The 22,840-nt window shown below is 42.7% G+C and overlaps 1 protein-coding gene and 1 non-coding gene across 2 annotated transcripts in view; one reads left to right on the forward strand and one right to left on the reverse strand.

Moving 5' to 3' along the window:
• Nucleotides 1-411: 411 nt before the first annotated feature.
• The window catches only part of TEKT3 (tektin 3), a 28,071-nt gene continuing 5,642 nt past the window's right edge, over nucleotides 412-22,840 (reverse strand). The window contains exons 3-7 of the mRNA XM_008010436.3: nucleotides 15,652-15,722; nucleotides 10,687-10,830; nucleotides 8,838-9,060; nucleotides 5,230-5,384; nucleotides 412-697 (exon numbers count right to left, since the gene is read on the reverse strand). Coding sequence (XP_008008627.3) covers nucleotides 481-697; nucleotides 5,230-5,384; nucleotides 8,838-9,060; nucleotides 10,687-10,830; nucleotides 15,652-15,722 — 810 coding nt within the window. The 3' untranslated portion in view covers nucleotides 412-480. The remainder of the gene's footprint in view (nucleotides 698-5,229; nucleotides 5,385-8,837; nucleotides 9,061-10,686; nucleotides 10,831-15,651; nucleotides 15,723-22,840) is intronic.
• LOC119620404 (U6 spliceosomal RNA) lies at nucleotides 7,923-8,025 on the forward strand. The gene has a single exon (XR_005236932.2). It is a non-coding gene; the product is annotated as a U6 spliceosomal RNA (small nuclear RNA).

Consider the following 22,840-nt stretch of genomic DNA (forward strand, 5'->3'; position numbering starts at 1 on the left):
TTGGCCCTACCTACTATTGTTCCAAAGGCACTCTGTATTTCTCTACCTTTGTTTTTGATCAAATTACCCCAACTACCTCATGCCCAATGGCCTTTCCCCTTCTCACTATGGATCCTTTAAAGCAAAACTCAGAAACCACCTTCTTCATGATTCCTGACTGCCTCTGAGAGAATACAGTCCTCCTTTCCAGTCCATTTGGATTACACACAGAATGACAAGAATCACACCAGTTATCATTTTTACCTTCTCTACTAGATTGATTATATTTCTTCATATCCTTCCCGTAACCCAGACGCCTAGTAAATAGTAGAAAATTAAGGTTTGGATTCGAACAAAAGGCTTTCTGAGACAGGACGTTGGTACATTTCCATCAGCATAATCCTTTAATAAGTGACTATATTAGCACTCGGTTCAAATGCTGAGACAGTGCTCTGGCTCAGCCTTAACTTAGGGGTATCAAAACCACAGCCGGTGGGCTCCCTAGCAGAAGCCGACCAGCCGGAGGGTGTTGGGGTAGCTCTTGCGCATGCTCATGCATTTTTCCTGGTCGATGTACAGGGAATTGGCTTTGACAGCCAGGTCATGCTCGAGGGTGGCTTTGGTGTGGACCAGCGACTGCAGGGTGTCCTCTGCATCCCTCAGGCGCTGCTGCAGGGTCTGGATGGTGTCGTCAACCTCGTGTACCTCGTTAACAAGGCTGCAGCATAAGGGAATCAGCATGGTTAGGTTAGCAGAGGTCACACGTCTGTAGCTTACGCAACTCCAAGTACATCACATTGTAACCAGTGATGCAAAGCTCACGTTTTCTTTACTTTAGGATACATTTATCAGCAAATGAGGGGTGCATGAAATTAATAAAATATAAAGAAATATAAAGAGAATGGTGACAATCAGCCAATGGGAATGTAGATGTCCCAGGAGACAGAAAAGGATTTCATAATTATAGAAAAATATCCAGACCATTTTAAAATCATTATTCTAAGGCAAGTCTATAGTTTCACAGAAATTCACAACTAGAAAACAAAGTTAGAGAGGTCTCCAAGCCCAACTTTCTTGTTTTACAGACTAGGAAATAGAGCCCGGGGGTTCATATGCTGCCCTCTCCTCGACACAGGGCCCACATGTGTTTGTAAGCTGTACCTGGTTATCCAGAAAGCTAAGAAGGAAATACAGAGCTTCAGTGGCCATAATAAGAAACTAGGTCCCATTTCCTGGCCCCTTTCCGCTCTCAGTGCCTTGAGACAGAAGAGTAGAAGCAGAGACCCGGGAAGACCCATCTCATCATCTGCAGACACTTCCTGGAATATGGTTGCAATTTCTCGGACCTCAAGTCCTTCACTCTTGCTGTCCCCCAAGCTCAGAATGCTCTTAACCCATTCTTCATCCCGCTAATTTATCCCCTTCTCAAATCCTAGGTGAACTAACACTTCTTCCGGAAGTCCCTCCCTTAACCCGGAAACCATCTGCTGCCCTGTGTTATGACTTCCAAGAGGACCAAGCCTTTTACGGCACTCAGGGTCTTGTGATTGTCTGCTTGCAGCATCTGCTGGCCTTGCCCAGGGCTGCGTCCACAGCCCCTCCTGCAAAAATACAGGTGTGCAAAAATTACTTATCGGGTGAAGACCAACTTTCATGCCCTCGGTGAAACGGAGGACGTCTTGGGAGGTAGGGAATTGCCCAAAGGTCTGAATCCATGGAATCTACTAAGAAAAAGACCCAGACCCAAGGCAATAAAAAGGAAGGAAAGGCAGGACGGAGCCTGGAGCATTCCCTTCCAAGCCACTTGTAGGTGGCCTAAGAAGAGGAAGGCGCTGGGAAAGGCCCCCACGCGTGCTCACTGAAGCAACAACAGGCCCTGGGAACATATCCACGCTGTGCAACGCTTTCGTCTTACAAGCTCTACTGTCTTCTGCTTTCCAATGCGGGGAGGAAGAATTAAAGCTTAAGTGCCAAAGTTTGGTTTTGTCTGGGAACGGTAAACACTAAATCTGAGAACTCATCAGAAAGCAAATTTCTTGTTATTGTTTAGGTCAAATTTAATTTGAAAAGAAAGGCTCTTTAAAGATCCCATAAAACATCACCAGCAAAGAAACAGATCTTCGGCGAGGCTGTTGCAGCTGGCTGGTAATGGGATTTTTGGTGGTGGATTGTTTACAAACACAGGGGGCCTGCCTCTTGCCTCCCACCCTCCCTGGCTTCAACAGGAACCCTGAACCCCAACATAGGAAACAGAGTAGGATGATATATGAGTCTTTACTCCTTTCAACCAAATACGAGCCTAGTGGAAATTTTATCTGGGAGGGAAGTTTTGAAAATGTACATGTCAAAACATTAACGCTAAAATAATAATAATAGTAATAATAATTCAAGAGACGTAGAACGTAGGCAGCTAGAGTATTTGTTTTCACACTGCTGCATGGACACAGCTAGGGAATAACACACTTCCACTTCCCTCAGCGTTAATTAGAAATATATTGTTCATCATCTTCAAGGCCCTATTTCACTCCCAGTTTCCTTGTTCTTGGCTGATTGCAGAGAGCTGTTCTGCTGGAGTCACTCTTTCTCTTTCTTCTTTTTTTTTTTTTTTTTTTTGGAATTACAGAACTACAAAACATCTTGCATTCAAATACAAATAAAGCTACCACAGTGTGTGTGTGTGTATATATATATATGTTAAAACTAATATATATAAATATATGTGTGGATGGATAGATAGATTATTTAAGTAGAGCAGAGCCTGGTCTGTCTGACCTGCCACCAAAAATGCCAAGAATGTTTAGAATCACTTTTGAAATAACTCATTTAGACCATTTTTAAATAAAAGTCTTGAAATGAAAACAGCAATTTTTCTCAGTCCCCACTCCCCTGAGTTTATGATCTTTAGTTTTTCTAAATCTAGACCGCCAAAGGGCTGCTTTCAGAATGATCCATTTAAGAAGGAAAGTAATCCCCTCCCCCAGTAATAATCCTAAAGATTTTTGGCAAAGATATTTTAACAAGAAAACTTGACGGAAACAAAAGTAGGTTTTGTTCAAAAGTCAGTGAAGGAGCAGAGGAAATAGACATACTGTGAAGTCGGCAGGAAGTGAAAGAAAAGCAAATTCTGTATAGCCAGGAAAAGGAAAAAAAAACAAGAGTAAAAATCATTCAGCTCCTGAGGAGAAGCTGTGAATGCCTCATTGTTTGATAATTCTAAAGTCCTCTTAGACCACTACCCAAAACCCATTTTAAAAGCAACCCTGTGTTTGTCTAACGGCAGTATAAACAATTTATTTGTTCCCATCTCCACTTTTGATAACTCTGCAGAGATTTTTGGAGAATGAAACATCAGCTCAGCTTCTCCTAATAACATTTACATAAAGTCAAAACTGATGATCTAATCCTAATAGGCCAAGTGGGTGTGCACTCACTGCTGGGTTCTTCTAAAGCAGAGAGGTGCCTCCAGCTGGCTGTCTAGGGGCCCATCTAGTCTCTGGAGTGGAGAGCTGCTTATCCTGAATAACGAGCTGTGCATGAAGAGGGGCTCTATGGAACCCACTTTGAAAAATATGCAGCCTGAGGGACCTCCTCTGTGGCTACGGCCTAGATAACAGCTCCACCAGGAGAAATGCAGCTCATCCTGGAAATGAAGATCATGTGCGTACAACCTAAAGCACGCTTCATGGCACTCAACGCAGACAACATGCGTGCTACATATGTAAGGTGTTTTATCATAATGATCTCCTCTGTGACCCTCAGTTTCATCCTCTGTGTGAGAAAGAGATGAGGATGCAGCCTTTACTTTGCCAGCTCTTCTCAAATGAGATCAGATACCTGACAGGGGATCAGATACCTGACAGGGGAGTGGTAAAAGCATTACACGACGTAAAAGACAGGAGAAGGAGAAGCAAATGGCTTGGTGGAATAGAACTCTGTGAGACAGGCAAAGATTCAAACTGCAGCTCTCTCTTACCACTAAATGTGGCCTGGGCCAAGCCACTCACCCACTCCTGCCTCAGTTTCCTCACTTGTAATATGAAGGTAATGAATGAGATAGTATAAAGTGCTCAGGGCAGTGCTCGGCATAGAGTCAGATTAAGAGATGGTAGCAGCTATTATTATCATTGCATTGATTATCGCCATCATTGTCTTTATTATTATTATTATCAATGTTGGCCTCACAAGATCCCCCTTCCTTCCATTTCAGGAAATCCACTGTCTCAAACCACCATTTATTTCTTTATTTTATCCTTAGGATCAATCCTTCAAGATAAGAGAATTTTATCATGGAAGCAGAGCGAGTGGCATCTCCCCCACTGCACCAGAAAGGCTTCTGGAGTTCATGCACTGCCACTTGGCTCCTCCAGTTGCTATCAAGTTGATTTACTTCTGCACGGAGCATTTTAAGGCTTAAGAACAGCAATGATGAAATCCAGAAAGAAAAGGCAGACTCACAGGTATTGGGAAATTGGAAATGAAGCCAGATTGTGGCAGGGGTGGGGAGGGAATCTTGGCCAGTCCCTTACAAGTCCATCCCAAAATGAATCTTCAAAGTGAAAATAATAATAAAACTCATGTAGTGTTTGGTAGATAAAACTGTGGGGTCAGATTCCTCCTGCTGTATATATATAGGAGCTGTGCTCGATGAAGACCAGCTGGCTTTGATTTCTACTGAGAATGAAACACACTGAAGTAAACTTAAATGAGACCCTCAGTCACACAGACAGCAAATGAGTAGATAGGGGTCAGTGGAATTGGCACTGAAAGTCCCTTTTCTGTCGAGTCCCCCATGCTGAGAACTACACAGAAAGTCACAAACTGCTGCTTATAAGACAGGAGTTCTAGAAACTCCAAGGACGTGCAAAAGAACCCAAACACCACGCTGCCTCCCTGAATGAGTTAAATGCTTAATAGCACTTTTTGTGTGTGCAGTGTTGATGTCCCTTCCTTTTTTAAGGATTTGTGGTAAAATACACACCACATAAAACTTTAACCAATCTTAAGTGTACAGATCAGTGGCATTAACAAATTCACACTGTTGGTGCAACCGTCACCGCCATCCCCCTGCAGGACTGTTTCATCATCCCACACTGAAACTCTTCCCCATTGAACATCTCCCCATTGCTACCATTCTCACAGAAGGCTCCTACACGATGTGTATGGGCAGAAAGCAGCTTTCTAGAGAGCCCAGCGCCACAGTCAGTCTGGTGGCCCTCCGAGCGAGCCCTGAGCCGTCCCCTCCCACCTTACCGTAGCTGAGCCATGTCTCGGCACAACTCAATGTTCGGCCGCCTTGTGCGCTCGTCCAGTCTGGTCTGAGCCACCTTCAGGAAGGCAGTCTTGTCCTTGATGGCCTTCTTGATGGATTCTATGGTCATTTCAGTCTGGAAAATCTCCTGCAGGGTCTGTGACAAAGAGAAGCAACTGCCTGAAGCTTTGGTGCGGTCCCTTCAACAACCCGCCTCCCACCTCTTGCCTGTCCACTCCATGCCCAGCACCTGCCTCGACCTCGCTGATGAGGAGGTCGCTTCACCAAGACCATCTGTCCGTCCCAGCCCTGCCCCAGGGAACCCACGTGTCTCACTGGAGCTGGCATGCACCTGCTCTGGAGAGTGGGCGGCGCCTCTCTCCCCAACCCCAGACTCAGTGACCTCATTTTGGTAACTGGAAATCAGCCACGGTGGGAGTATTTCAACCACAGAAATTGGCAAATACTACAAATCAAGGGCTCCCTGCATGCCACCCCCAATGGCCATTGTTAATTACTGACCAGCACACATCTGTGTTCTGGTAAAAGTGAGGCTTTGAGTGGCCCTGATCTCCCTCCTCACATCCATATGTCCATGCGTCTCTTCCCACTTTCTCTTCCTACCAACTTGAGCATTGCTTTCCTCCTCACAGAGGATTGTCCTTGCAGCGAATCAGGCTTAAGCTTCAGGGTACCTTACTTACAACAGAGGAATACTGGCAGTTTTGTATTCCTGATTTTGTATTCGTTTTCTCTTAAAGAGGCCACTCCCCCAAACTGCGTAAACATGGCTCCCTCCTTGGTTCCACCTCCTCTTTCTCTGTAAAGAGAGTCCCTGTCCTATGCTCTGAAAAGCCTCCCTTCTCCTCACATCTTGATCTCTGCACTCCCGTAACTCTACATCCTCCCCATTATTGTCCCTCATCCTGGGTTCCCTTCCATGGCCTGGAGATACAACCAAGAATCATCTTTTTTTTTTTTTTTTTTTGAAACCCTATGTTTTTACCACCACTCTCCCATCCAGTCCCAACTGAGTCCTCTGCCAAATGTATTCAACCATGGCTGTGCCCACTCCCTTCATTTCCCACCCACCTCGTCTCCCAGTGGCCCCTGGATTCTGTCTCTGGCCCTAGCTGCTGTCATGAAACTTCAGTTTCAAAGTTGACATCGAGACCTCTCTGATACCTCCCTCTCCTCGAGACCCTCATCTTGTTTTCTCTGGCCAAGTGTTGTTCCAACTCCCTCCTTTCCAACTACTCCTCATTCCCTTCCAGTGCAAGGCTTTGTCCTTGGGTGATGTCTGTGCAATATCCTTTCTACACTACAGAGACCTCATGCAATCACAGATTTAGCACTTGTGTAATCCAGGCACTCTTCAATCTGTCACTTGAGCTTTGATCTCTCTCCCAAGATAAAAATCATTTCCCTGTTTCTGTCACTAAGGCCTTCTTCAGATACTATGTGCTCCATGAAACCATCCTGATCTCTTGCCAGTGGAAACAACTGCTCCTTCTTGTAAACTGTGTTCACATTTCATCTGTGTTTCCAAGTTCTTTCTGCACCTTTCTAATGCAACTTCCTGTTTTCTATGTGCATGTCTCGTCTCTTAAGACATGAGACATATGTACATCCCTGAGTGCCTAGCACAATACCTTGAGAATACCTGTTAGGGCTGAAGAGTGCCTCTTCCCCCAAAATTCCTATGTTGAAGTACGAATCCCCAGTGCCTTGGAAGATGACCATATTTGGAGACAGTGTCTCTGTGGGGGTGATTAAGTTAAATGAGGTGGTTAGGGTGGCCCTAATCCGATACAACTTTGGTGTCTTTATAAGCAGAGGAAGTTTGGACACAGACACACACAGAGGGAAGATGATGTGGAGACGCAGGGAGAAAGTGGCCATCTATAAGCTGATGAGAGAGGCCTCAGAGAAAACCAATCCTGCCCCGCACCTGGATCTCAAACTTCCAGCCTCCGTTAATTAATTTTCTCTCTCTCCAGTGAGAAAATTAATTTCTACTGCTTAAGCCACACAGTCTATGGTACTTTGAGTTAGGGCAGCCCTGGCAAACTAACATAACAGTGAATAAAAATTTGTTGAAGAAGGAACTCTGTCACACCAGCCTTCTAAAAGGCCTTTAGAATGTCTTCTTACAATTCGTAGCGTCTGACCCCATTAACCTTCTCATCAATGTCTTCTACAAACTGTCGTCAACCTACTTTTCCACGTTCCTCTCCCAGGACAGAAACCATCTACACCAGTCACACACCAGTCTCTTGACAGACCTCAACTCATCCTCTGATTTGCTGTCTCCAAGGCTTTCTTCAAGATGTGGCCCCACCTGGAATGTTCCCTTCTCCCTCCAAATCCCAAAAACAGTTTTGTATTTGTTATTTGATCATCACTATTTGCAATATTCTATTCATATTGTTTATGAGCTTTTCATATGCAAGTATTTCTTCTCTGTAATGTAAACTTCCTCAGAACAAAAACTACATTTGATGCTTCTCTCCACCTTTCACAGCGTGGAGCACACTGTCTGGCTCAATTAATATTTGTCGCCTAAAGCAGGCACCACGAGAAGGAAAGGTAAATGGTTGCAGCCTGAGAAAATGTGGTTCCCTCAACTGGGTAAAACCATCGTAGGCAACATAGCTCATGCTTCAAGGTTCTTAAAAATAAGAAACAACATTGCTTGCTTCAGCAGCACATATACTAAAATTGGAACAATACAGAGAAGGTTGGCATGGCCCCTGAGCAAGGATGACGTGCAAATTCATGAAACGTTCCATATTTTTTTTTACTATAGGTAACATCAATACATTATATCGTTTCAAATAGCTAGAGGAAGGATATTGCATGTTTCCTAACAAAAAGAAATGATCGGTGTTTGAGAGGATGGATATGCTTGCTCGTTACCCTGGCCTGATCACCATGCATTAAATGTATCAAAACATCACTGTCCACCCATGAATATGTACAATTATTTTTTGTCAATTTTTTTAAAAAGACACAGCAAACTATATTCAGCATAATCCACAAAAACAGTAAGAGCTCCAAGACCGATATTAAGGAAAGAAAGAGCTCCTCGTTTATCTTGAAACATACAAATTCTGCTCTACTCCTTCTTTTTATAGTCATTGTAAAACTCTTATGCTTAGAGCACTTAAAATTTTTCAATATCAGAAACACTTTGAACTACGTAACAGTTTCCTGTATTTGGTTTTGTATTACAGAAAAGGGGTCTGAAATAATTTAACAGAAGACATTTCTGCCATATGTTCTAATAATAAATTCACTTCCTAGTTATATACAGTGATGCATTAAACTTTAATAATAATATTTTTGTTTCTATTAAAGACTAAGAACCTTTCATTGCATAGTGCCTTCTTTGTGTTCCAAATACCAGCGGATTCCAATTTCATTTTGACACCTGGCTACCTGGCTGAAATAAATGGCATGCTTTGTGCTGTTTTAAATTTTTCTTGCTCTGTGTGGCCAAGCTGTCACATGCCTATGGTGCCTCTCTGGGAGTGGTGAGAGATTTGTGGTCCCAGAGCACACCACTCTGTCCAGGTCAGCTAAGAGGTACCACTGGTGGTTGATTTACCTTTGCTAAGTGCATCTGAATCTTATTCTTAGCATCTGCAGTCTCAGCAATGCGATTGGTGAAACACAAGTTCACTTTGTTGAATTGATTCCACATCTCATTGGCAGTCACAACCAAGAGGTTTTCAGTGTCGTCTCTTAGCTTAGCGGAAGCTGCCCGCTCACTCTGGGAGCAGAGAATATTGTCATCTGTAAATTTGGCCCAGGACTCGGGCACTGAGACACTGAAAAAGAGAAGCAGGAGCAGACAACCCTGAGAGTGATGAATCAGCCTACAGGATCGCTAGGCAACCATGTATCCTGTGAGAGAGAAACCCCCAGGTCGCTGATCCTAGCTTCATTATATAAATATCAGAGTGAGGCTTATTTTAAACTTTTCTTAATTCTTTCTTATTTTACTGCTAATCCATTTTCTATGTATCTAAAGCATAAGCTAGTTCTTCTGCCAGTTTCAGGGGGCAAAAGGATTAATGAATGACGTGAATGTGTAGGTTCATTATAAATGTGTCACATATCACATCGATAAGCATATGACAAAATATTCAACCTCAAGGGTAATCAAAGAAGCATTAATGAAAGCAGCCTACTAAGGAAATATTAGCACGAGTAGAGAGAAAGATCATTAGCAAGGCTGGAGAGCATATTTAGAAAAAGTTTCTCTCGTATCCTACAGATGAGAATGTTAAATTAGTACAACCTTCCTGGAGGGTAAAAAGGTAGCACAAACCAAGAGACTGTCATTCAAATGTGGAAAGCCCAGAAATTCTACTTCTAGAAATGTATTATAAGGAAACAATGTATCCAAGGATGTATGTGTGAGGACATTCATTTCAGCCATATTTATGCTGATCCCTGAAAAATGAGAAACAATCTAAATGCTCAGAAGTTGAAACCAAAAAGGTTGATTGTGGTACATTCAAAAAAGTAATCCATATACCAGGCAAATTCATGTTAAAGTAGAATATTTATTTTACAAACAATGTTACTGAAAACTCAGACAGGCTATATTTCAACTTTCAACTGGGTGCATTGTATGGTACGTGAATTTCACCTCAATCAAGTTAAAATTTTTAAGGGAGTGGGCTGGAAGAGACCATGGATCTTGCCCAAAATTGCATCCAGGGGCCTGGCAAAGAAACCACTGATGGGGTAAGTGGAGCAAGCTGTGGTAGGAAAGGCATCGAACTATTTTCAACCTGTATCCCACAGCATCCAGGGCATGCTATACAATGGCCACGTGTGGCTTGTCTGTGTTTCTCTCTCTCTCTTTTTTTTTTTTTTTTTTTCTGAGACAGAGTCTCCCTCTGTCACCCAGGCTGGAGTGCAGTGGCACAATCTCGGCTCACTGCAACCTCTCCTCCCAGGTTCAAGTGATTCTCCTGCCTCAGCCTCCTGAGTAGCTGGGATTACAGGTGCCCACCACCACGCCTGGCTAACTTTTGTATTTTTAGTAGAGACAGGGTTTCACCATGTTGGTCAGGCTGGTCTCGAACTCCTGACCTCAACTGATCCTCCCGCCTCAGCCTCCCAAAGTGCAGGAATTACAGGTGTGGGCCACCGTGCCCAGCCTTGTCTGTGTTTTTCTAGGACTTCTGCATCAGGTAGGGTTATTTTCATAGTTAGAAAATATAAACGACAAATATTCCTTTATAAAAGAATTCAGGATGTAATTATCAAGATCTGACCACAAGAACATGCTTGCTTCCTGGAGACTTGTTAAAAGCTGGGTGTGTTTCTCACCTTCAGATATCTTACCACGCTTTCCGTTTTAACCTGTAAGCTGTGTCCTTTTGAAAGGAGAAAGAGTTAAATGACATCAAAATCACAGCAGTGGCGTGTGCCTGACTTACGTTGCATCAACCCTCTCCACTCCGCGGAAGTAGCCGACACCGTCTGACGTGTTGCGCAGGTGGTGGCATTTGTCGTCAATCCGGTAAGCTGTCTGTTTGTCACTCAGGTCCTTCTCCAGCTCATGCTGGGACGCTCTGTCAGCTCTGCAACACAGAGTCAGGAAGTGGAGCTTCACACTCAGGTGGCAATGTCCTGCAAGGACACATGAGTGCCCTTCCATATTAGGACCTCTCTCACTGTTGCTCTCACCATCTCTCCCTCTTCACACAATGTTCAATTTCTCAGTCAAAACAAGCACTCTTTGGATATGGCCACACATCTACGTCACTGGGACCCTAACTCCCACCATGTCTACACTTCTCCTTTCATCGGGTGGGATGGAAGTGCGGAGAGCAGGTGAAGATAAACAGGGGTCCGGGATCTGCAGCCCCAGCTGGGGCCCATCTTCCTAACACACACACAGTCTTCCAGACAGGACACAGGTTCAAAGTAATCTGTCCACATCTGTGCCTTCCATTCCTTCCTTTTCCTTTTCCTTTTTCTCTTCTACATCTCAGCTCCCATTTTCTCCGTTATTTGAATATAAATCCCCAAGAAATCATGAGACCTTTATAGCCAAGCCTCCTGCCATCCGTTGGTAACCTCGGTTTGTGGTCATGCTACAGCTCAGAAGTTTGCCAAGAGATAAAAACCAAAGGTCAAAATTAACCTCCAGGACAGGAGTGAGAGAGGGCCTCAACACAGATCAGGAATTGATGGTCCCCCCAGGCTCACACACTCCAGCAGTCACCCTGCTGGAAGGAAGAGGCCTCGGTGAGCTCTGAGATGCATGGTCTTGCCTGCACTGCCAGACAGACGGGGGACCCACAGCTTATTACCACACACAGACCCTGCGGGCAGGCATGGGTGACAGGTGAGCCACATGGAATACTTCATTCGACAAATAATTTTTGAGTGCCTCCTATATGGCAGACACCATTCTGTGAGCCTGGGATGCATCAGTGGACAACACCAACATCTCTTCTCTAAGGAGCCGACATGCTTCTGGGAGGAGACAGCACATCCAGTGAATGGACAATTTGTGTGGTTTGAAGAACAATGCTAAAAAGCAAAGCAGGAAAAAAGAGACCAGGACTGTAGTTATGATTTTAAAGAAGATGGCCAGAATAGGTCTCACCAGGTGACACTGAGCAAAGACATAAAAAAGGGGGAATCAGATCATGCAGGGCCCTAATGGACATGGGAATGAGTCAGGTTTTCCTTCGAGTAAAATTAGAGGCCATTGACTTACAATTTAAAAGGACCTCATTCTGATGCTGGGCTGAGAACAGACTGCCGGGGGCAGGAAGACCATTAGGGGGGCCACTGCAGTTACTCAGGTGAGAGATGAAGGTAGCTTGGACCAAGAGGATGAAAGTGAAGGAAGCAAGAAGTATTCAGATTCTGGATATGGTTTGAAGATAGAACCAAGAGAATATCCTATTAAATTGAACATCAGTGAGAAAAAAAAAAAAAAAAAGAGCTTGAGTCATTGGAATAATGGAATTCCATCAACTAAGGAGGGGGGGTGGCTGGGGAGGGAGAAGCTAGGGGAGAAGATGGAAGTTCAGTTGACATAGTAAACTTGAGTGTTCACTGAACATCTACATGGGAGATGTGAAGGAGGTTGTTGGAATTTGAAAGAGACGTCTAGGCTGGAGATAAAAAATGGAGAGCCACTGGCAGATAACTAGTATTTTAAAAAGTAGGATAGCTGAATGAGCTTGGGAATTTCTCTGTTTTCTCAGCACCTAAGAACGGTTTTGGTAGAGCAAAGCCATTCACTCAGTAAAGGCTGCATTGAATGGAATGAGTCCATTCTAGCTGCAGGTTCCCCTCCACTTAGCCTGTGCTTTCAAGCAAATCGCTTGACCTCCCAAAGCTGTTTTTCTTATTTGTAAAGTGTAAATGAGAGTAGCAGCATGCAAATGATCTGCACTTTGTGAATTCTAAAAGAGTATACAAGCGCGAAGGATGAAAAATGAAAAAGCTCCCTTCCCTTGCTACTTCTGTGCTGAGGCTCTTGCCTTAGGTGATTATGTTGAAATTCTAGGACTAGAAGGCCTTTCTCCTTTGGTCTGGGACCAAGATGTCCCACAAGCTTCCTGTCTTAAGCTGAGACCCTGTTAGCGAAGGGGCTGAAACGTTCATGAAGCATCTGTTGTTACAGTTCACCTCTTGGGAGGTGGGACTTGGGGAGGTGGAATAGAGACTTTACAGCCTTTTATTTCCCATCACCTCAAGTGAAAATCCCTGCTCGTGCACACTCCCAGGTCTTGGCTGGAACAGTGGTAGAAAACATATGCCTTGAGAGTGTGGAATGATGAACAGTGGGACTCAAAGGAGGGGTGGGAGAAAGGTGGGATGTTGGAAGGTTTCTTGATGGTTACAATGTGCGTTGCTCCAGTCATAGATGCTCTGAAGGTCCTGATTTCACCACAGTGCAATATATCGATGAAGCAAAACTGCACTTGTATCCCATGAATATATACACATTTTTAACGAAATTAAAATCTTAACAAAAGCCATATGCTTCAGCATCAGACAGCCCCAGTTCAAACATCTTTGCTACTTGCTAAACCTGACCAGAGGCAAGTTATGAACTAATGGTAATAATACCCGTCTTTCCAGGCTGTTGGGTAGATAATTAGGTGCCTAGCAGATGCTAAGTGCTCAGTAAGCATTAGGTCTCACAATATCGTAACATGGGTGATTTTTATGACTTTAGAACTGAGGCTGCCCTGATCCCCTCTGATCTGGCCTCAGAGTCTGCTTGGGCAGGCATTTACGGCAGCGTCCCATCAACACGTCTTACAGCCCAAGATGGGAAGACCTTGGCTGCCCTGTGAGTGCCTAATGAAATTCTATTTTAAGCTGAGATCCAAGCTGAGGGTTTCATTGCTCCTTCTGAAACAAGTGTAGTTGATAAACTCTCTTCTAGTCACCTGCCCTGGACAGAGCACAGTGGTCCCCCACAAATCCTGGAGAAGCCATCCCAGGAAGTGAGGTAGGCATTTTACCCACTGTGTATTAAAGGAAAGCCAAGTTCTTTAAAGGATCAATAACAAAGATTCCAAACAGGTACATACACACAGAACTTTCTGCAAAGGTCTGCAATACAGCCAGTATTGAGGCGATTTGTAACAGGGATTTATATCAGATGAGGCCGTTCCATGGTAGAACATTCTAGGCCAAGAACGCAAAAGATGGGCAGCAAATTTTAGACTACGAAATAAAATGTGAATTAGGAACTAGAATCAATGCTTCCAACCACTCTTAAACATGTTTCTAAAATTCCTAGGGAGCAGAAACCATATGCAGTCATCCTCAACTACTTTTTTGCTTATCCTCACCAATTTCCAAATTAAAAAACCCTTCCAGTCACCGCTCGAGAGAATTTCAGCATACAAACCTCGCCAATCTTCGTGGTGTTGATCCTGACGCACAGGGTGGGCAAATGAAATGGGCAGCACGGACGCTTTTATAACACACATAACCACTTCTCCTATTGGGTGGCATATTCGACACTACTTCCTTCTGTGGCCATAAGCAAATGGCACTGATCTTTCTACTTAATGTTAACCAACAGTCTCAGCCAATACTTTTCCTATGCTGACAGCTGTGATCATTGCCTGAGACCTTCTTTATTATTATTCTTACCCCTTCTCACTCCTCATCCCACCCCCAACCATAAATATTAAGTATCTACTATCGCCAAGAAAAGAGAGCCCATTCCCTGGAGGAATGTGTATTCTAGTGAGGAATAGGATGGGTTAACAATTACAATGCTGTGGCATGCAGGGAGCATTGCAAGCGTGTAATCACTGCAGAGGACAGATCTATTTTTTTTTTTTTTTTTTTTTTTTTTTTTGAGACGGAGTCTCGCTCTCTGGCCCAGGCTGGAGTGCAGTGGCGTGATCTCAGCTCACTGCAAGCTCCGCTTCCTGGATTCACGCCATTCTCCTGCCTCAGTCTCCCGAGTAGCTGGGAGGACAGGCGCCCGCCACCGCACCCGGCTAATTTTTTGTATTTTTAGTAGAGATGGGGTTTCATTGTGTTAGCCAGGATGGTCTCGATCTCCTGACCTCGTGATCCGCCCACCTTGGCCTCCCAAAGTGCTGGGATTACAGGTGTGAGCCACCGCGCCCGGTCGCAGAGACTGGATCTTTAAGGAGGTATGGAAAATAAACACTCAAGTATTACTTTTCAAATGTTAAAGCTGAACAACTATAAGTCATCTCTTGTATAAAAAAATGCCAGTCTTTTGAATTAAAAGAAATCTTAGTTACATTCAAGTGAAGGCAGAAATTCTTCTGCATCTCAGAATTATTTATTTAAATAAAAAATTAAAGCAAGTACTCCATGTGCTTATTTTTTTAAAAAGTATTTTTTTTGAGACCGAGTCTCTCTCTGTTGCCCAGGCTGGAGTGCAGTAGCATAACCAGAGCCCATCACTGCAGCCTCAAAGCCTCAACATCTTGGGCTTAAGCAATCCTCCCACTTCAACCTCCTAAGTAGCTAGGACCACAGGCACCCACCACCATGCCTGGCTAATTTTTATTTTTTAACTGTAGAGATGAGGTCTCGTTATATTGCCCAGGCTGGCCTTGAACTCCTGGGCTCAAGCGATTTTCCTGCCTTAATTTCCCAAAGTGTCTGTTTGTATTATTTTTAAAAATGTTTACTGGTACATAGTGGGTACATACATTTACGGGGTACATGTGATATTTTGATACAGGCGTACAACGTGTAAGAATCACATCAGAGTACCTGGGGTATCAAGTAATCATCTTAGCTTTTGAATAAAAAATGCGTATATGCGTGTGTGTGTGTCCTTATAAGAAATTAAGAGAAATTTGAATGAGAGGCATGAAAGTATAGTTCAACGATAGATTTTGAATTGTATAGAGACATAAAGCTCTTACGCAAGTTGGGCAATAGCCTTATCCAAATGTAGCTTCATTCTTTCTTGACAACACAGAATAGTATCAACTTCCTACTCAATTGGGAAAAAAAAACACATTAATGTTTTCGTTATTGAATATAACACTCAAAATCAGCAATGTAACAAAACATCAATGAAGGAAAATTTTGTTTCTTAAAATACTGTGACGTTAAACAAGAAAACAATTTTGCATCCACTTATTTATCTACACGCTCTGTGATACTGCAATCTAAAGATCACGCTAAGATGCAGCCTTTATAGGTCTATGGGGAAATTATATTATGGAACAAGTGGGGACATGGTTAAAATTTTAGGATTTTTCTCTCTTTTTATCCCTGTCCTTATTTAAAACAGAAATTTTAAAAAATCAAAATTCTGGTAATATACAAGGTCAAATTTAAATGCATAGCTTCTTCTATAATAGCTATGCTTCCAAGACAAAGTAAGTCAGGGAGGAAAAAAGCATAATCAAAAGAAGCTTCTCTCTGGCAGTACATGTATCCTCCAGAAGACAGTGCTTGGGGCCAAACATGGAGGCTGACTTCCACCCTGGGAGGTCGCCCTCCCGTCCTGCTTGTGTACTGCAGCCCAGCGTCTGTGCTTATACAAACACCTGTGCTAGCCAGGCCTCTCTACTGGACCACACACATTGCCTTTTGATGCTGCTAGGACGTATCCACTAGCCCATAACATGTCAGACTATTAAATCAACATTTATTTCCCCCTTGAAATTTCTATGCACATTAGGAAATGTGGGAACTCAAAATAGCACCAAGATATTTCAAAAGTGCACATCGTTACTGTTATCATTTTCTCAGCCAAAAAGTTGTCATACTATACACACTGGTTTGGGGCATTTTCAACTTGAACGTTTTCCCATGACATTAAAAGACACTGTGATGAATGACCTTGATCAATATTTAGACACCACCGAAGAGTATGCCTTTTTTCCAAGGTTTTGACAAGTACAGCCAAATTGCCCTTCAGAAAAGTGATACGCATTTACAACAACAAATGAACATGTGTTTTCTTGTCTTGCCCAGCAAGTGGCCGCTGTCACTCGTTTCCATCTTCACCAATGTGATGGAGCCACATCCCCAGCAACCCACCAAAAACAGCAAACCTGCCTAAATTTGCAAGCTGATATTATGAGTATTCATTTGTTCGTCATTGCCTTTTTTGCTTGTGTGAACTGCCTGTTCATGTGCTTGTCCGCTTTTTCTGTCATTTATTTTTTCTTTTTCATGTGTGAGCGTTATAAGCATGCTTAAAATTCAATCGTTTTTATCATACATGTCACAATTTTTTATCAAGTTGCCTTTGCTTTTATGCATGTGCATGGTGCTTTTGAGATAGATGTTTCTGATTTCTCTGATGTCGAATCTATCAAAGGTGTCTCCTTTTGGTTTCTGCCTTTGTCATTTAGATAATAAAGGCCTTCACCACTCCAATATGAAGTATTACTCACCTATGTAGTCATCTTCTTTTATTGTTTAATCGTTTAACATAAAAATATCAAATGTGTCTAGAGTGATCACCCTACTGCCTGGTGGTTTGGTATCTGAATTAGTGGAATAAAGGAAGAGCTAAATTCCCTTCACATACTGACACCAACATTCTCCCTGCCTTGACAAGCAGGCAAGATTTTCCAGCCTCAGAGTGGGTTGTGCATCAGTCTTAGAATTTATGTGTTTAGTTTTTATCTTTCTCAATGCCTCATGTATGTGTGTGCCTGTGTGTACTTTGATGAGGTTTTAACAAAAGATGCACGGAGTTCTGCTTAGAAAGGACCATTTAAAACCCCAAATTGTGTTTCCATCCTTTGTGTACACAAAGCACAGAGTGGAAAGTCTTAGGACTTTTAGTGTGAAAAAAAAAAATGCATTTAGTGGGATTCTTGCTGTAAAAAATTTCTACAACAATAATTTCTATATGTGAATTTAAATAATGTCATATGATGAATGTCAGATGGTTGGGAGCAGAAGGGTTCATGAGAATACAAAAAGCCCAAAGCCAAAGGTCTCTGGCACTGTCCCCAGTGCTAACTTATCCATCCCTCTGTACCCATACATGGAGGTGGCCTTGAAATACCACAGTAGAGCAAAAGCAGGACAAACCTTTCCCTCACCTGCCCATGAGAAGAAAGTTTGCAAGAAGGTGGTGGATACACACAGAAAGCAGAAGCGTAGGAAGAGCCTTCATCTAACTAGATCTCTGACTGCTGCTTCACACCTAAGGAAGTGAAATGCACATTTAGGACCCTGGAAGGTGGGTCCAACATTTCCAGATCCTGGACTTAGGGAGAAATTACAGGCCCCATGAGTTACAGGGTCACACTGACTTCATTGAGATTCTCAGATTGCAATGGCCAAAGTGATTAAAATGCAGTTCCTTTTGTGGGGCTTCGGATGAAAACAAGACATGGAATCATGTCCAGTTGCTTGAAGAACCTTGAATGCATCCTACTATTTGAGCGGCTGAAACATTCATGAAGCATCTGTTATTACAGTTCATCTCTTGGGAGGTGGGACTTGGGGAGGTAGAATAGAGGCTTCAAAGCCTTTTACTTCCCATCACCTCAAGTGAAAATCCCTGCTCGTGTACACTGCCAGGTCTTGGCTGGAACAGTGGTTGAAAACACATGCCTTGAGAGTGTGCAATGATGAACAGTGGGACTCGAAGGAGGGGAGGGAGGAGAGTGGGATGTTGGGATGTTGCTTGGTGGTTACAATGTGCATTGCTCCAGTGATAGATGCTCTGAAGGTCCTGATTTTACCACAGTGCAATATATCAATGAAGCAAAACTGCACTTGTACCCCATGAATACATACACATTTTTTACAAAATTAAAATGTTCACAAAAGCCATAGGCTTCAGCATCAGACAGCCCCCGTTCGAACATCTTTGCTACTCGCTAAACCTGACCAGAGGCAAGTTATGAACTAATGGTAATAATACCCATCTTTCCAGGCTGTTGGGTAGATAATTATGTGCCCAGCACATGCTAAGTGCTCAGTAAGCATTAGGTCTCGTAATTTTGTAACGTGGGTGATTTTCATGACTTTAGAACTGAATCCTCATGTAAGATGTGGGCTCTGCTGTACTCTCAGCTAAGGAATATGCACCATGTCACAGGAACATTATGAGTTTAAGCCACAAATATGGACGAGTGCTGACCCTGCGCTGTGGTCTGAATTGTGGATATAAAATCATTACTCGGATGTCCTTGTTAAACTCAGACCCTGCTCCCACAGGTTGAGGCTTTGTATGTGGTTCTATTTACCTGTGTTAACTGAGTCTTTTTAAGTTTTGGGAAAGTGGGTAAACTGCCAGCCTCACAGGTGAACGGGCTACTGAAATCAAATCTTCAAAATCAAGCTGCAAGCCTGAATTGAATCTAGCTAATAAGCGAATACCACATGTAGGTACAGACATTTCGTTTCCATATACAATGCTTTTTAATGATAGATTCACCAAATATTCTTGTCTTCTCACTCATCCTTGAGTTTAGTGGGAAGAGGCATTTCCTTTCATTAGAGATCTGCATTCTCAGTATTTGTGCCTGAGTTCGGCCAAGGTGACCTATCAGCTACCCTTTCTGGCATGGCTGCAGGTGAGAAGCTTCTGGTCCCACAACCTGCTTAGAGGCAGAAACCTAGGTGAGGAGGGTAGTTCTTATTGCTGAGGGTCAGAGCCCACCCAGATCCTCTTTCCGTGCTGATTGCTATTCAGTCCTGTCTTAGAGGAGAAGCCCCTTGGGCTGGACTGGGCTGCGTGCTGGTTGCAGGGTTTCTATTCAGTCCTGTCCTTGGGCTGGACTGGGCTGAAATGCTGAAACATCTCTCCAGCAGCAGGTCTGCCATCTCTGGAACTCATTGACTGCATTCTCAACAAACCTCTGAGGCTGGAGTATTTTTGCTTTCTGCTTCTGCAACACAGAGGAAGGAAAAGCCTCTTGTGGGAAGGAAACTGGCCAGCTGGGGCCAGGCCCAGAGCCTCAGCCTGAGTTCTGAGCAGCTGTCTCAGCCCCCATCCCAGAGCCGGACCAGGGCAGGCTGCAGGGTAGATGACTTTGCAGGTTCATTTGGCTCCAAAGTCCAAGGAGTCAGCACGGTCTGGGAGTGCTAAGAAGATAGTAGCATGATTGACTCCCCAACAGAAGCCATTCTGTAAGAATTTACCAACTATCACTGATGGAATATAATAGCCAACAGAATTCAACAGAATTTGTAAGAAAATATTTCATTGCATCCATGTTTTTCAAAAGTAGGCCTTTTAAGGCTACTTCTTTCCTTGGCTAATACACATTTAATTATTCTAAAAATTAAGACCTATTTTGGTAAAAAAATAAAACATATGCCAATGTCACTACCTTGAGTAAGCCACAGAATACATTCACTACTTGAATTGATTGGCAATGACCGAAGCACCTCTCTCAATTCATGAACCGTTACTCTAATTGCACATTCAGGTTTTTGAGATAAAGCCCCCCCTGCTACTGACCTAGAAACCAGAAACCTCTAATGCAGTGGTTCTTGTTTTTAAGAAACAGCTTTGTTGAGATATAATTCATAGACCATATAATTCACTTGTTTAAAATGTGCAGTTTGATGACTTTTAGTATATTCACAGAGTTGTATAATCATCACCGGAATCAAATTTAAAACATTTCCATCACCTTCCAAAGAAATCATGAATCCTGTGCCCATTAGCTGTCACCCACAATTTCCAATCCCCCAAGTCTCCTTTCATAATAAGCAACCACAAATCTACTTATAGTCTCTATAGATTTCCCTATTCTGGAAATTTCATATAAATGGAATTACCATATGTGGTCCTTTGTGATTGGTTTCTTTCATGCAGCATAATGTTTTCAATATTCATCCATGTTATAGCAACGGATCTGCACGTCATTACTTGTTTTTTTGGCAGAATAACCTATTGTACGGCTATCTTACATTTTACTTATCCATTCATCAGTTGATAGACATTTGGGTTGTTTCTACTGTTTGGCTGCTATGAATAATGGTGTTATAAATATCCGTGCACAAATTTTTGTTTGGGCATATGCTTTCTTTTCTCCTGGGCTGACACTTGGGAGTAGAACTACTGGATCCTGTGGATCATACAGGGTCATTCATGCTTAACCATTTTCCAAAGGATCTGCCTCATTTTGCACTCCCATCAGCAATGTATGAGGGTTCTAATTCCTCCCACATTCCAGCCAACTTGTTATTTTCTCTATTTTCTATTATAACTATCCGTCATATTTCATTGTGAGATCTTTGCCCATTTTTAATTGGGTTGATTTTTTTTTAATTGTGAGAATTATTTATATATTCTAGACACAACTCTTTTCACTTTGTTGCTAATGTTCTTCAAAACATACCACATTTTTAATTTTGATGATGTCCAGTTTATCTGCTTTTCCTTGTGTTGTTTGTGCTTTTGATATCACATCTAAAAAACTGTTGCTTATTCCAAGGTCATGAATATTCATGCCTATGTTCTTTTCTAAAAGTCTTACAGTTTTAGCTCTTATGTGTAGGTCTTTGATCCCTTTTGACTTAACTATTTTGTATGTTGTGGTGTAGGAATCCAACTTCATTCTTTTTCATGTGGACATCCAGTTGTCCAAATACCATTTGTTGAAGACACTCTTGCCATTGCATTGCCTTGGCACCATTGTCAAAGATCAATAGATGGTAAATGTGATGGTTTATTTCTCAACTCTCAAATTGTGTCTATTATTTTGCAGGTACTACACTGTCTTACACATTGCAGCTTTACAGTAAGTGTTGAAATCAGGAGGTGTGAGTCCTCCAACTTTCTTCTTTTTCAATATTATTTCGGCTATTCGCTATCCTTTGAATTTCTATATGAATTTTAGGATCAGTTCACCAATTTTTACAAAGAAGTCAGCTGGGATTTTGACAGGAATTGTGCTGAGTCTATGAATCAAGTTGAGAAATATTGCCATCTTAACACGAACATCCACGTTTATGGATGTTCCCATCCATAGACATGATATGCCCATTTATTTAGATCATCTTTAATTTCTTTCAGCAGTATTTCGAGTTTCTGAGACACTTGTTCTTAACTCTGCCTAGTCATTAAGATTAGTTGGGGGATATTTTAAAAAGATCAATGCCTAGTCCCCACGGCAGATTTGAATCAGCATCTCTGGGTGTGGGACCCAGCCATTGATATTTTTAAAACCTTTGCCAAGTGATTCTAACATGTAGCTAGGTTTGAGAGCCGCTACTCAAGTAATGGAAACACTAAATGTAGCCAAGTACCAACAAAATATCTGTTGGAAATATCATAGTGTGTTTGTGGGCAAGCTGATGAAGTTCAGCTGTTAGAACTGCCTTATAATTTATTTCATACAGAACATCTCAGGATTAGTGAGAACAAAAGGCCAAGGGAGAGACGATGGTAAATTCCTATCCAGTTAGGATGGCAAAGTAGATGACAGATTATTTTAAGGCTTGTGAGATTCATCAAAGGCTGGGAAAGAAGAAAGAGAAGAGCGGAGACCAATCACTGCAAAACTATTTCATTCAGAATGTTCTATCTCTTTTTTTTTTTTTTTTTTTTTTTTTTTTTTTTTTGAGATGGAGTCTCACTCTGTTGCCCAGGCTGGAGTGCAGTGGCCGAATCTCAGCTCACTGCAAGCTCCGCCTCCCAGGTTTACGCCATTCTCCTGCCTCAACCTCCTGAGTAGCTGGGACTACAGGCGCCCGCCACCATGCCCGGCTAGTTTTTTGTGTTTTTTTTAGTAGAGACGGGGTTTCACCGTGTTAGCCAGAATGGTCTTGATCTCCTGACCTCGTGATCTGCCCATTTCGGCCTCCCAAAGTGCTGGGATTACAGGCTTGAGCCACCACGCCAGACTGGTTTATTTTATTTTTAGAGGCATAAAAATAAATCTTGCTGTGTTGCCCAGGCTGGAATGCATTGGCATGATCACAGTCCAGTGCAGAATGTTCTATTTCTAACCACTCCTGTCCAGCCACAGGGACAGTAATTTTTACAGTAGATTTACAAAACCTTTCGGTAGTAGCCAAAGCTTTCCTGAGTATATTATTTCTACTCAGAGTTCTCTCAGAGAAGCAGACAGTAGAGGAAAGAAGAGAGCAAAGAAAAAAAGTCTGCTTGTCATCTTT

The sequence above is a fragment of the Chlorocebus sabaeus genome, chromosome 16 (genome assembly GCF_047675955.1).
Source record: "Chlorocebus sabaeus isolate Y175 chromosome 16, mChlSab1.0.hap1, whole genome shotgun sequence".
NCBI classification, from domain to species: domain Eukaryota; kingdom Metazoa; phylum Chordata; class Mammalia; order Primates; family Cercopithecidae; genus Chlorocebus; species Chlorocebus sabaeus.